This window comes from Rhyacophila brunnea, unplaced genomic scaffold (assembly GCF_057557595.1).
Source record: "Rhyacophila brunnea isolate RB1 unplaced genomic scaffold, BYU_Rbru_1.0 scaffold_5, whole genome shotgun sequence".
In the NCBI taxonomy this organism is placed as follows: Eukaryota; Metazoa; Arthropoda; class Insecta; order Trichoptera; family Rhyacophilidae; genus Rhyacophila; species Rhyacophila brunnea.
Window position 1 is genome coordinate 10,281,227 of NW_028233170.1, and position 14,885 is coordinate 10,296,111.

The 14,885-nt window shown below is 35.5% G+C and overlaps 1 protein-coding gene across 4 annotated transcripts in view; it reads left to right on the forward strand.

The window, feature by feature from the left end:
• The first annotated feature begins 2,257 nt into the window (after positions 1 to 2,257).
• The window catches only part of Zir (dedicator of cytokinesis), a 41,665-nt gene continuing 29,037 nt past the window's right edge, over positions 2,258 to 14,885 (forward strand). For all 4 annotated transcript variants that reach the window (XM_085955400.1, XM_085955401.1, XM_085955402.1 and 1 more), the window contains exons 1-13: positions 2,258 to 2,401; positions 3,778 to 3,853; positions 4,901 to 5,061; positions 6,684 to 6,900; positions 7,511 to 7,845; positions 8,228 to 8,507; positions 9,255 to 9,441; positions 10,521 to 10,717; positions 11,309 to 11,489; positions 12,573 to 12,727; positions 12,864 to 12,982; positions 14,402 to 14,558; positions 14,668 to 14,856. In XM_085955400.1, the coding sequence (XP_085811526.1) occupies positions 2,358 to 2,401; positions 3,778 to 3,853; positions 4,901 to 5,061; positions 6,684 to 6,900; positions 7,511 to 7,845; positions 8,228 to 8,507; positions 9,255 to 9,441; positions 10,521 to 10,717; positions 11,309 to 11,489; positions 12,573 to 12,727; positions 12,864 to 12,982; positions 14,402 to 14,558; positions 14,668 to 14,856 (2,298 nt within the window). In that variant the 5' untranslated portion in view covers positions 2,258 to 2,357. The remainder of the gene's footprint in view (positions 2,402 to 3,777; positions 3,854 to 4,900; positions 5,062 to 6,683; positions 6,901 to 7,510; positions 7,846 to 8,227; positions 8,508 to 9,254; positions 9,442 to 10,520; positions 10,718 to 11,308; positions 11,490 to 12,572; positions 12,728 to 12,863; positions 12,983 to 14,401; positions 14,559 to 14,667; positions 14,857 to 14,885) is intronic.

A 14,885-nucleotide genomic window follows, 5' to 3' on the forward strand; every position in this document is an offset into this window, starting at 1 on the left:
GCGCCCCTGTATGTATTAATTCTGTACTCGTAATCCTCACGAGTGTCAGTCTTCTGTTTTGGCGTCGCGCGTCGATATCGTGCGGATACCTAATAATCCCTAAATCACGACTGTCATACATTTCTCAGTTCCACCTACCACTAAGTAAAAAGCCTTTTTCACGTGGCACGCCTACGGTGTGACGTTCCATTGCACGTTTTTCATAATATTTGCTGTCCTTCTCTATCTGGACTAACCAGTAGGCGATTCCTATTATAGGTAGTGATAATATATACCTACAAGGGATTGGATTCGTCATTACTCATTAGTAAATTCATGTTTTGCTCTTTCTACATTTTTCTACGCCTAGCAATATTATAATAATATGCCTCTGGGGGATGATAAATAATTATCGGTCGATTGTTATTTTTAACGTAAGAATTACGCCCGTCCTCATTCTGGATGAGGGGTACGTTTACGGAGTTTAGATGTCCTAAAATTATTTGCGTTGGATGGATAGAGAATAGGTATCGCTTCCTGACAATATTATGCAAACTAGTGGGGAGGGTCTCAGCGGAAATGACGTCGTTATGACTTGAGACACGGAAGCGAGCGCCCTATGTTATAACTTGTGACATGAAGTCACCCGACGACATGACGTAATTATGACATAAGCTCAATACACGCTCGAGGCAAGCCGCCCAACGTACACGGTTCACCATAGATATTATTATGCTGAAACACCTATTTGTGTATGGGGACAATGAATAACGCCAGTATTAGAGTAGCGTTAATTTCTCGAATGCTTTTGACTCACTCCGGTAGTACGTCACAATGATGTCATATGACGTCATGTCGACCGGGCGACTTCAACTCGCAAGTTACAACATAAGGCCCTTATATAGATCAAAAATTATACTACCATTAAACTGTGAGATAAATTACGATGAAAATATTCCCAGGAAATTCTGAAAAAATACTATCGCGACCAGCAAATGCACGGAGAAGTTTGGCCGAGGGTGCAAGGATTCATAAAAGGCCGATAAATCGATATCTGGAAGAAAATGAGAGTAGAAGGTCCGGTTGAAGGCCATGCGCAATGTGGAAATTGGCTCCGCCTGTTTTCACCATCGTAGCCGTCGACTAGCGGATCAACTGACATCACCCGTAGAGTGCGAGGTTATAGATATATTCTGAACAAACAAATTTTTACATGAAATTGAGAAGCAACTCTTCAAATCGTATTTGTCAACATTAGTCTGTTTTTTTTAAATAAGGGAAAATCTGATAGGTACCTATCTTATCATTTAGATTGTAGGCAATATTAAAGAATGTGTATATCTTTATGATACCCGAAAGTATGGAGAACAATAATTGTATGAACCAAATATATAGGTATCAATATTTAATCTTGATTTTAGGAAATATTAATTACTTAAATAATTATGGACATAGCCTGTTTTGATGCAACCCGTGGACAAAATAGATAGAGGTAGAGGATAAAGGATTTCAAGTTTTAATTCAACGTTTTTTAAAATAAATATAAAAAATATTAAAACTATAAATTAGTCAAAAATCTCTTCATGTCATTATAGAAAACTTAATAAAGTAAATTTTAATAATAAATATGACCATAAAACAAATTGCAATAAGATGGGATCCTTTAAAAAACCACATTTTATAACAAAACATTCAAGTTTATCTTTACATATTATTTTTATTAATCAAGACAGTTTAAATTGTAAATTATTATCAAAAAATGTCTCAAATTGCAAGCTTCGTATTTTTCCGCTACTTATCCACCCCACCAACTAATAAAAATCGGGTTATATAGTTTTATTTTAATTGTTAGATGACTTAAAAAATCGTTTTCATGTTTTTAGATAAGTACATACGTGGGTATTGATTATTTTAATGCAAATTATCAATACAATGATTCTTACTATTATATTACGTACAATGCAGAAAAGTGTGAAAAATCTTTCATGAAATGGTGATCAGTGACATCTAGCGCCCACTAGTTTAATCCATTTCACGCAATACGTTTGGAAAAAGCCGTACCTTTAAATTATTCATAGTAAAGTTCTAGAATATTGTGGCTTTGCATTTATAGTTTTATTTCATTATTATTTAATAATACATAAATAATTATATTTATTTTATTTATTCCAGCTTCTCACAATAAAATATACAGGATAAAATATTTATGTTTCTGGCAATAAAATTCATTCGATTTGTGCGAACTTCATATTAGTAAACAATTTTGACATATTGATATTAGTCATCTTTGGTAGTAAATGATTGTCATGTGTATATTTTCATCTCAATTAAGTATTTTAAATTATAGCGAGTAACTTTGACTCATTTTGGATGATACGATGGCTACATCGGCGCAGAAATCCTTCTCTCAGAGACTAACAGGGTACTGTATTCACCAACATTGCTTATACCTCGCCCATTTTGACTCATTGGTAAACGGATATATAATGTCAAAAATCCACTTGGGAGACATCGTCAAACATTACTTCCTCGTTTGTCAAATTAAGTAACACCTTTACAGGCTATGTTTTATGCCTTAGTATTTCGCGATGACATAAATCATTCATAAAATATTGTACTTATGTTGCGCAAACTGACAACCTACGAAGTATACATGTATGTACCTCATCTGTCTGGCAGTGCATCTATCTATGGATTTTACTACATGTTTTGAATTATAATATTCATATTGTCTTCTTATTATAAACCGAATGAATTGCACAAACATGGAATACTAACCACTTTCTGTGATTAGTTATATATCAATGCATTAGTGTATATGTGTGTCCAGTGTTTTACTGAACTTTAGTTATACAGTTATAGGGAGAAGGTGTATTAAAAGGAGTAAGATCAGAGAAAACACATGTAAACGCAAATTGTAAATTTGAAAAATAAACTGACATATAATATGAAAGAATCGCTTATTTTAATAGAGACATGAAAGAAAACAAATGCTAAGATACTCCCATAATAGTTTGACAGACGCTTACAGTTAAGTACTATCATATCGAGTATATAGAAAGTATTAAACGACATTGAAACTAATTTGTGACAGATTGATAAAAAGCTAAGTATAAAGAAGTATGAAAATAAAAGTGTTACATAAAAAATTAAAAAACAACAACCAAAATGTTGACAGGTAACACTGCCACCTGCAAATTTTTTTCTGGTAAGTAATAAATATCCATTTCACCTTTGATTTTCAATCAATTCGAATATATCAAATTCAATTTTCTCTAAACTGGACATACAACATCTGTGCACCAATTCATCAATATTTGAGTACCTAATGCATTTATAGACTTAAAAGGCTGCATGTAGGTACTTTAACTATTGACTAATACCAGAACACTCCCTTACATCGAAAATCAGATGAAAAACAATGGTATTGTAACAATACTCGAATTGATATAAATGAAAATGGTTTTCATTTAAACATTAACTGTTATTTTATAGAATTTATTGTCAATTAAAAAATACATCAAACTACGAATCTTATTTTAAAATCTCTTCTACACCTTCAAGGGAACATTTCAATGATAAAAATAATTATGTTTATTGCTATTTCTCGGTGTATATGTATGATAGTTAAATGAAATAACAGATAGTAATTTTATTCTGTTAAATTTTTGTTTATTTTGTATTTCTTCCACATTTTATTTAATCACAAGATCTGTTTCTTCTTATACAAATACAAATGATATGCTACTCTATAGGTATATTTACTGACATTATATGTTTAACCAATTTTTATTATAGGTCTCACGGTGCTGAAGTGAGGAGAACAGTTTCATTCCAACAGCAATCTGAAAGCAATTCTGGTTGCTCTTCCTCTGTAAGTATTTTGAGCTTCATTTCATTTGGGTATTTAAGTTCTTACTTGTATAGTGTAAAAAAGCAAGGTCTCCACATATCAGTCACCCTTGAATTGCAGCTACAGATTCTACTTCTTCGATCATATCCACTCAGCTAGAACATATGAACATCACACGGCGTCTCCAAGAATACTTGTTGCTCGCCGGTCTTCTTGTATCTTCCCAGGTCTTTCCAGCATTCCAAAGCTCTGCCGTATATGCTATGTAGATGGTATTTAGCAGTCTTCCAGGACGCTGGAATTCTATTGACTTGAAGAACATCCAAACCAGGTTAAAATTGCCTTAAGGTATCTGTCGCTTATGCTCCCAGTCTACCTCAGGCTGTTGTGCCAAGGAAGAAGTTAAGAAGTTAGCCACACAATAACGACACTCATTGGCTGCATGGGCCAACTAAGGGACGGTCCCGATTATCTTATGCGAAACATTAAAATCATTATGTCAAACAAATAAAATAAAAGTCAAAAACTATCAATGTGTAAATGTGGAAATTAGCTAAAATCATATCCTTTATAATAAGTCAGATCCACCAGATCTACAGGATGATAGAAATATGCATATCTTTGGGTTTGTTTAAGAAGATGACATTACGAGGTCAAAGTATGAGAAGACGCTTTATGGGGGCGAAAAGATCACGTAGTATATGAAGATTCAGGGTCTGCGCTGGATCGGCCATGTGCATAGAATGCCGGAAGAGATACCAGCAAGGCGGGCTATGTACACTACCCCCAAGGGCAAGGAAGACCTGGACGGCCGAAACTGAGATGGCTGGACCGCGCCACAGGAGATTTAAGAATGCTCGGTCAAAGCAACTGGAGAGTGTCAGCGCTGGATCGTCCAGGATGGAGGAAGTTTTTGAAAAAGGCCAAAAACCCCCAAGGGTTGTGCCATAAATGATGATTTAATATGGCATTGGTAACTACATTACCTTCCGAAATACATTCCTCACTTGTTCATTTACAATAATTGTATTACTAACTAAAATTTTACTTTATGTTACCTTCTTTTAGATGTCATTGAACGATATGGTGGAGCCACCTGATTGGGAGGAGCTGTCTACACGAATCGTCACAGAGCGGGATCCTTTGGCGTATCCCTCAAATGATGTCGACGTCTCAACCATTCCGAGACGAATAAGAACTATCAAACATGTTATGCCGGAAGAGGACATGTAAGTTGACTTTTATTATTATTCTACTTCCATTATTGTGTTTATTTTATCTTTTCTAAACTACCAATAGAAGGTTCTCTCTTCAGAGTCAGATCCAAGTTTTTTTTTTCATGCTTACTATGTGGAACAAAATTATAATATAAATACTATAATTTTATGACAATGACATTCCACTATCTTGCTTCACTTACCATAGTGTGTACGAAATGATTGTAAGACACCATACATTACATATTCTAAAAATGCATGTTAACCACAGAACAGATAATAAATAGAATACCGATAGGCTATATTCAATACGCCGCATGTTGATGCCGGGTTTTGAATGTGTGAGTGTCCTACGAAAATGAAGCACATATTGCACGTGCAATAGTGTGTGTAATACACCAACATTAAATTACCGTAAATGCATAAACCGAGAACAGTTTTCAGTATTTGACGTAAAACGTATTCTTGACACGTATGGAAGTTTAACCCGGATTCTTCCTTACTCGAGTCAGTTACTTGGTATCGCCTTACCCGTTATGTATTTCAGTTCCCATTATTTCTGAGTTTTCTGATTTTAACGCAGCGTTACATATTACAACAAAAAATATTTCAAATGAAAGAGGATTTGCATTTTAATTTGGTGTGCCGCGGAACAAATCCCATTCACCAGTGTACCGTGAAGTACAAAAGTTTGGCAGACACTGGCTTAGAGTATACACTCTACGTAGCATTCACTTTTGTACACCTATCTCTAGATACGAAGGTATCTAAAATTAATAATTGCAAATGAATCACTCATGATGATGGCCGATTTGGGGCGTAGTCGATACAGAGAGACTAATAATTGAAGAGTAGCCTTCATACATTGTACTTAGGGTTTTGGCGTCTCTGTGTGTTCCACTGATGAAAAGAATTATGTTATGGTGGTATGCCGCGCATATAAGACCAATCATCACCAGCCTTTAATTAAAATGGAATCTAATAACATAATAATACAGTCGCACTCGGTTATTACGATCACGGACATAGCGAGATCTCGGATGTAATGCGGAAACATTCGTTGACATTTTAGTTTATGATTTTCTCCATACATTTATTCACTTTTATAACAAGCTACTTATCCGATATACCGAGAAAAAATATTGTCAAAAACTTTCTTAAAACTGTTAATGTGTTGATCGTTTAAAAACATTTTCGACCCTAAGCAATAAAATCCGACTGTAGACCGATGCCGCCGGAATCGGATTACGTTTATGACACTAGGTAAGTGTCTAAGTACCTAATTGGTGTTTTCGCCGACAACATTGAAAAAGTATCCACGCATATCGTTGAAATTTCATGTAAAAAATCCAAGCTGAAGTCAGTAGGTACCTACCAGCGTTCATTACAATAAACAACTTCTTTTGTAGTTTATGAATGCCATGCTTGTTTCGGGGATTTCTACGATGGTTTTCAGATTTTTTTATGTTCTACTTCTATTTTTGTTTGAATTGCAACTTTTTGTGTTATGTGTGCTCATTTAAAAATACCTATTCTCTGATATAACGAGTAATGGTTATAACGAGCAAAGTCAGTCGGTCCCATCTTCCTCGTAATAACCATGTTTGACTGTATTATAATGTATTTGTTTACAGGTGTGAAGTACCGTTACACGTACGGGAATGTGTCCGCTGCCATACATCTGATTGGGTGGCTGTGGATTTTCAGTATCGCACATTTTCCGGATCGTGCTGCTCTCGTGAGCGCCTCAACGAACGCCACACCCTCATGCAATCTGTACCTAGACAGGATTATGAAGTGGACATTGATCCTCAACTGGTGTCCACTCCTAGTGAAGAACTAACGTTGCAGGTACCGTATCATTTGCATAAAAATTATATTAATAGCATCAGTATTAATAAATAACAAACACTTCTTATATTGTTAATGTTGTCAAGTGATAGCTCATTGCCTGGTCTTCATTTCCCAAATATTACTTTTTTTGTCTTGAGTGACTCATCCATCCTATTATATTATATCCCGGCCATCTATCTTTAGGGTCGTGTAGAGAGCATACAACTCGATGTTGTATCTAGCATTAGGCACATGTTGAATTAAAATATGGATTTTTGGATGACATATTTTTTTTCACAATGTCAAAATCATTCTTAAATCTCAATAATGTGAAATTAACTATGAGCGTTTCCTATAATTTTGGAGGATAGAGCCTATGAAAATGATTCAAAATAAGGATCCTTGTCTACTAATCTTTATATAAACTCAGCCGGGAATTTAAAGAATTTGTATGACATGCACAAATCTGTTATTTCGGACAAACTCGAACTTGCTTTAGCGATTTTGATAGGGAATACCACAGAAGGTTGTATTTGGAAGAAGATTCAACATCTTTATTATACCTACTTTTTTTTGCAGAAAAAGGCATTGATAGTAATACTTCTCCAATCATTTCTTTATTTTGTAGAGTTACTCGCAACCTTCAAGCGGAAGGCAGTCTGTGTCATCGATCTCTTCTGTATCTTCATGCAATGATACCCTCACACCCCGGGGATCGTGGGCTAGCCTGGACTTGCGCAGTTCATCCTCGGATGCGCTCCTTCCTGACCTGCTCGAAAGGCGTCCTCCCGAACAATTGGATCAGCTCAACGAGACCAGACGGATGGAGGGGCGGAAGGGAGGTCTTCTCGGATTATACGCCTCGTATGTTGACGACGATGAAGCTGTCGAGAAGAGAGTTCAAGCAGAACCACCCAGTGAAGTCATCGGACACCGTATTTTGGTCAAATGCTTACATCTCAAGTAATAATATTTTACTCTTTTACCAGTTATGTAAATAGCTACGGTAAAACTTATTAGGAACTGATTTGGAACGTTTTCAGATTACATATTCAATTTAAATCTTATGCTGGATGACTGAAAAACTAAATTCGCTTACCAAAAAGTTGTGTTTGCAATTCAGCAGTATGGTTTGGTGAATGAGAACGCTCATTATTCACTCTCTATCGATATTTTCCTAAAATTATGGTCTGTTCCTATTTACCAGTGAAACGGGGTGAATAAAAACACCAAATAAATAGAAAGGGAAAAACGGTCTTAGCGCATAGCCCCTTTGGCGCAATGATAAATACAGCTTTGAGTACATAATGTGTTAAAAATTATTTTAAAATGGTCTTTTTCATAGATTGGACCTGGAAGTGGAGCCGATATTTGCCTGTCTCGCTCTATACGATGCCAAAGAGAAAAAGAAGGTGTCGGAAAACTTCTACTTTGACATGAACTCGGAATCGATCAAACATATGTTGGCGGCTCACATTCCCAAGTGTGACGTCTCCACGCTGAGTCGGAGCGCCGTCTTTGATATTACACATCCGACACCAGATCTTTTCCTGGTCCTTAGACTTGAAAAAGTTTTACAAGGCGATATAACCGAGTGCGTGGAACCATACATTAAAGATGACAAGGTTTGTATTTTGCGTGGAACAGTTTATTGTATTAACCAGTGGTTTCACGTGTCCGAAAACTTGTACGTATGCAGTCCGCCGTATCACACTTCACCTTGAAATGTTGTATCGGAAATATAATATATTTCCGATACCATATCCCATACCCAGCCATATTATGGCTGTATATTAAAGACCGTCCGATCTCTTTGGGTCGTATAGTACTGACATAAAATTAATATCTAAATAAAACACAATTCTTGTAGGTTTACACTTTACAGGAAGCCAGCAGCAAATAAATTTTGAAAATGGCCGATATATTGGATTATTTGTTAGGTTAGGTTTGGTTTCATACTTGAATTCATGAATTTTGCCAAAATCAGCTATGAAAATTGAATTAATGTTCATACTGAATCTAATAAAAATGGAGACCGTATAGTGTACGGTCATCTCTTTCCGATAGAAAGCTCACGGCGAACTGTGCCACGGTGAAATGTTTTACGTACAATTTATATGTTATCATGGTTGCATTATAAAAAAACTACAGAAATTAAATCTATATTATTTCTCCAGTACTGCACCAATTACCTATGTTTATACAGATATTAGCTATGATTACAGATGCAATAATTCATTTAATAGTCATCACTAGCATCTCACATAATTTACATACTTACAAAATGGAATAATAAATTAATTTTATGAGTCAAGAAAAACATTAATAATTATCTGCTGCCAAAACGGCTTCATAACTCTTTTGCCTTCCAGAACAGGGACAAAGTAAAATCCGGAGCTATCGCAGCGTGTGAACGCCTTGGAAAATATCGTATGCCATTTGCATGGTCTGCAATCCATTTGATGACCTCTCTCTCTGGCTCAAATAGTCTGGAACGTGAATCGAGTACATCATCAGATAAGGATTCTTTCTTGTCCAATTCGCAGAGTAATAGCCTTGGTGAGTGGATATTTTTTTTTATAAAATCTTGTGTAAATACTTATAGCTGCATGTATAATAAATATTATAAAATAATTCTTATACCGATGCACAGTGTTTTAATTGTTGAAAATATATTTCTCAACCTGAGATGTCACTACAGTGCGACTTTTATATCAAGTCTTCTACATCACCACAATCATGTTACTCATTTACTTTCATAATTTCACATGTAATTCAGTGTGTGTTCAATATCGCTTGCAGTTTTATTAACATTATAATACCTAAACCTTTACGAAAGCATACAAAGAGCTTTACAGTAAAACCTCGTTAATACAACCTAGGGACCGAAAATCGAAAAAAAAATTTAAATGCATGGGAGAAAATATTAAAATTTTGAAAAAAAAAATTTTTGATATTCATTAATTTCGTTTACGATCATAGATGTGCCTATGAAATTTCCGATTCCGTGTGTGTTAAGGTTATAAAATGTCAGGATTATTTATATTACCTTCTTAAAATAAGTAATTTATGATGTTTTACGAAAAATCTGTCACAATTTTCAATGACTGGCTCATTTTCTTCACTTTATTACGATTTATTGAATGTTTTTCTCTGAAATCATTTTGAATTACGAAATTCAAATTAAAGGTATGGTTTTATATGAAAATAATGTTCACCACCACCATCACCACCGAAAATAATGTTCAAGGGACTTTTTTTTGCGAAAATTTCGAATTACGGCGAATTTCGAATTATCCGTGTTCTTATTAACGAGGTTTAACTGTATTTGGATTATAGAAATATATAGTGTCGGTGTATGTAGTATTGTGATGTAAAAGACTTGATATAAAAGTCGCACTGCACATTTGCTGTGCTATGCAACTCGTGCCCTATGAATAGTATGAATTCTGTGGAGTTTCACGGTGACTTTTGGATTATGCCTTGAAGATATTTTTTCCAACCAAAAATGTTGCATCAACGCTTTATGCGCTAGATTTATTTTGTGAACGCCAATAAAATCACATTGACGGAGTCGACTTGTTACAGTCTTATCGAGTTTGTATATGCGATCTACCATAACGCTTCTTTTATTACAGATCGCAAGTCATCAGCTGGTAGCTTAGAACATTTCAGACGTCAAGGAGTCGCTGGAGGGTCATTAACTCGGCGCGGTTCCCTCGAACGGAGAGCCCTTGGACAGCACTCTATCGTATCATCCAATGCAGAGGAACTCGGCAATTGTTTGGATTCTTTCAAGCCAATTACCATCACACTACCTAGTTTCTTCAAACAGGTTAAATACCCAGAGATCTTTTATTTACAATATTTTGTTAACTGCATATTTTTTAAAACAATATTTTTTTTACTTACTTTAAACCAGCGATTTCCAAACTGGGAGGCGCCTCCTTGGGGAGCCGCACACAAGTGCAAAAGGAGGCGCGAACAAGAAGATGAAATTGGATTGACTACTATTGAAACGGAAAAATTTATAGAATTATCATGCGATACTTCATTGAAACAAAAATTTCAGAGTGAAACCCTAGTTCAATTTCGGTTGAATCGTAGTAAAGAATATAATATTTTGTCAAGCAAAGAAATGCAAATTCTGCCATTCGGAACATCATATTTATGCGAAATGGGATTTTATGCCTTAGCTGCAATGACATTGAAATATCGAGTCCCTTTAGTAGTAGCAGTCTCCTCAATGACACCTACATTTGATAAACTTCGTGCTAATAAACAATCGCATCCATCACGTTAAAATCTAATTAATTAATAAATGAATATAATATTATTTAGTAAAACTTTGTTATTAATCTGTCAATTAAATTTTTTTCATTTTTTGTATTACTTAATACATTTTTTATAATTTTAACCCTTGCAGGAGAGTGATAAACTTCGTGATGAAGATTTGTATAAGTTTTTACAAGAGCTAAAGAGACCGAGCTCGGCTATGAAGAAACTGAAATCCATTCCTGGTAAATTCATCCTGGAAATTATGCCGTGTCCTGAAGATAATGAAAACGGGCTTACTCCGGAGTTGGCCAAAGTAATTCCATACACAGGTACGTGGCAAAATTTACTAAGACACCAAATGTGAATAGTATTATAAAAAAGCGTCACAGCAAATTCTAAAAATGAACCACCCCCAAGTGAGCTTGAATCACTAAACTTTTGATCTGCACTTGAATGCTTTTCTGCTGAGCTATATTTACAGACTCAGATTGGCGAAAAAATCTCATGTTAAAATTTATTATATTCCACAGTAAAACCTTGTTAATAATATGAACACGGTTAATTCGAAATATTTGCTTAAATTCATATTATCTATAGCAATTTCCAATAATTTGATGAATCAACCATAATCGGAAACAAATTATACAGTTATAAAACTGTAACATGATTTTTTTTTTTCAATTTTTGGTCCTGTCGATTTCGAATTTACGAGGTTTTACCATATATGACAATGACAGAAGATGTGAAAAAATACAACCAGAAATTGGGCTTGAACCACCATCAGTTTGGTTAATAGCCGAATGCCCATATGATCTTATTAGGATCGGACATAGTCATAGTGCTGCCCATTGCGCCACTAAGACTATGACGAGAACATTAAATACACACAATTAAATTTTATTAAGTTATAATAATAATTAAGTTATAGTATAAAAGTTAATTTGATTGCCAATCGTGCAAAAACTTGGTGTTCAAAATTTCATCAATAATAAAACCGAAATCACCGATTGAAACCTACATATTATGTAACATACTCATTTTTCATCCATCATATTTCAGGCAATGTGTTTACCAATTGAGCCACCTGCGCTCTACATAATTACGGTGAAATTAACCAATAGTCATGCAACCTAATACGCTTCTAAAATTGCATTAATATTGGCAACCAATTGGCTTTTGTGGTTGTTGGTTTGAGTCCCGCCCAGTGTCATATTTCTTTCCAGATTTTTTCTAGTATGTAGGTTGAGGTGTTTTTAAATTATGTACGTTCAATAAAGAAAGTTACATTCTCAAATGTTGTGAATAAAATTATTCATTGAATAAAAAAAATCCTTTATTAACCTAGATATCATTTCACAAACTTATTGTTTTTTAGTTCGGTGCCATGTGACCAACTCAATCTTTTTTTGCAGATGACAACACAGCACCATGCAAAGAGATGTTATCTTTTCCCATGTCTCCGATGTTGGTGCCGCACTACCAATACCGAAACTTACTCTACATCTGTCCAAAGGAACTCAACTTTACAGCTTTCACTTCAAGATCTGGATCTGCCAGGAATATAGCTGTGAGTATAGTGCACTTTTATTATTGAACTTATCACATACTATCTTTACCAAACTAACTATTGGCAATCCTGAAAATGGCAAAGCCAAACATCCAGATTAAACTGTAATTGATGCAATATAATATTTTATTCATAGGTCCGAGTCCAGCTTATGTCAGGCGAGAATCAGACTCAAGCATTAAACGCTATCTTTGGTCGTAGTTCCTGTCCTGAATTTACTTCTGAAGCTTACACAATAGTGACCTATCACAATAAGTAAGTATTATTTTTATGTTATTATGCATAAGCGTTGGACTATCATGCCGTGGTTCCCAGGTTCGAATCCTGGGTCTGGCAAGTACACATATTGTTTTTCAATATGTGTGTGAGTCAGGGTATGGACCTAATAGGTTGAGCAAGTGGCTGACATCCATTTCTCGTAAAAAAAATCTGTTAATACAAAACCTCTACTCTGTGGAGGCCCATATGATCCTATTAGGATCGGACATGGTCGGACATGGTCGAAAAAAAAAAAAATATAATTAACTATTCTAGGATAAAATATAGCGGGTCGAACATTATCTAACAAACTGAAATTAGTACAGTAATACTCTCGATTTGCACCCACAGTAGCCTAGAGTGGCCGTTTCTGAAGCTGTGGCTGAGATAATGTTTGTGACTTTCACCTATCATTAGATTCTTGGGTTTCCACCGCGTGTACTTCTTCCTTATTTCCTCGACGTTTCGGGCTCGTTGCAGAGGCCAATATCAAGAGATTATGTGTTATGATGAAGTGTAGTGTAGGTGTATGAATGCAAACGTCAATCGAAGAATGCCAAAAGAAATCCGATTCGCTAAGAGCAAACATTGCTCAGAGTAATGTGGCACTCGTTAAGACCAAGATACCGGATCGAATATTGGATTTTGCTGACAGTGCTGGAAGCCATGAGGTTTTTAACCGTAACCCATCATCCATATTAATATTTTCAGGGTTTCTATGAATTTCGATTGCCTCTTTTACTAATCGTGAGAAATATCCCTTATTCCGACCCAGTATCTTGGTTTCGAAGTCAAATTTGTGTCCTGTATCCATCGAGCGCTCGGCATTTGCTGACATCGTATAGTGTTTAAGTCAGTATGCCCTCTCGTGTTCACTCGCACGCTTTTGTACCGTTCGAGAAGTTTGACTTATATTTTTTTTCAGGCATCCTGTGGGTGAGAATTTGATTCCTGCACATGGCAAAATCACATGTTTTTCAATGTATGTTTTATCTAGTTCTAGGATCCAATGTGTTGGGCGAATGCCTAACAATCATTTCTCCTATTCCTATTTGTTTTTAAGAATCTGTGATGATTCTCGAATATCAGTATGATCACCTTGTTCATGTCATGCATGAATAATTCACACCCAGACAAATTGAGAGTTTACTGTATTTAATCTTTTCAAAAACTGTAGATGGCCATTTATTAATGATCATATTCCATTGTTCAACTCTTTCATGTACATATTGTACATGTTCAATGAAAACAAATACGTATAACTGACAAAATTTAGTGCGCACTATTTATGTCTGATCTTAACAGCCTACCTCTACCCCTCGCCACTGGACCGTTATCTCGTCACCTCATGCAACTGTTCCAAGAGCTTATATGTCTTCATGTCAAATTCGTTTAAAATAAATGTTCACCTTGTAGGTGCCCCACATTCTATGATGAAATTAAGATAAAGCTGCCTGCGAACTTGGGAGACCAGCATCATTTACTCTTCACCTTCTATCACATCTCTTGTCAAAGAAAACCCGTCACAGCCCCCGAGCAGGAGAAAAACATCGAGACACCTCTGGGATACACGGTATGAAACTTTGTAAATTTGCACCTTCTAAAGTAAATTGACACAAGTCCAATGATAGTGGTTGTCTTCAAATGATTTCTTACTTACTTATTTGTGGTTATTTTTACAGTGGTTGCCAATGTGCCGTTCTGGTCACTTATCTGCCGGCGAATACAATTTACCAGTGATGCTGGAACCCCCGCCGCAAAATTATTCTTACATATTCCCTAATGTTCTATTACCTGGCACCAAGTGGATTGACAATCATCGATCGATTTTCACCATTTCGCTGGAACCATTCTCTTCTGTTAATCCTATGGTAAGAAACATCTATTAAGTAATAATATT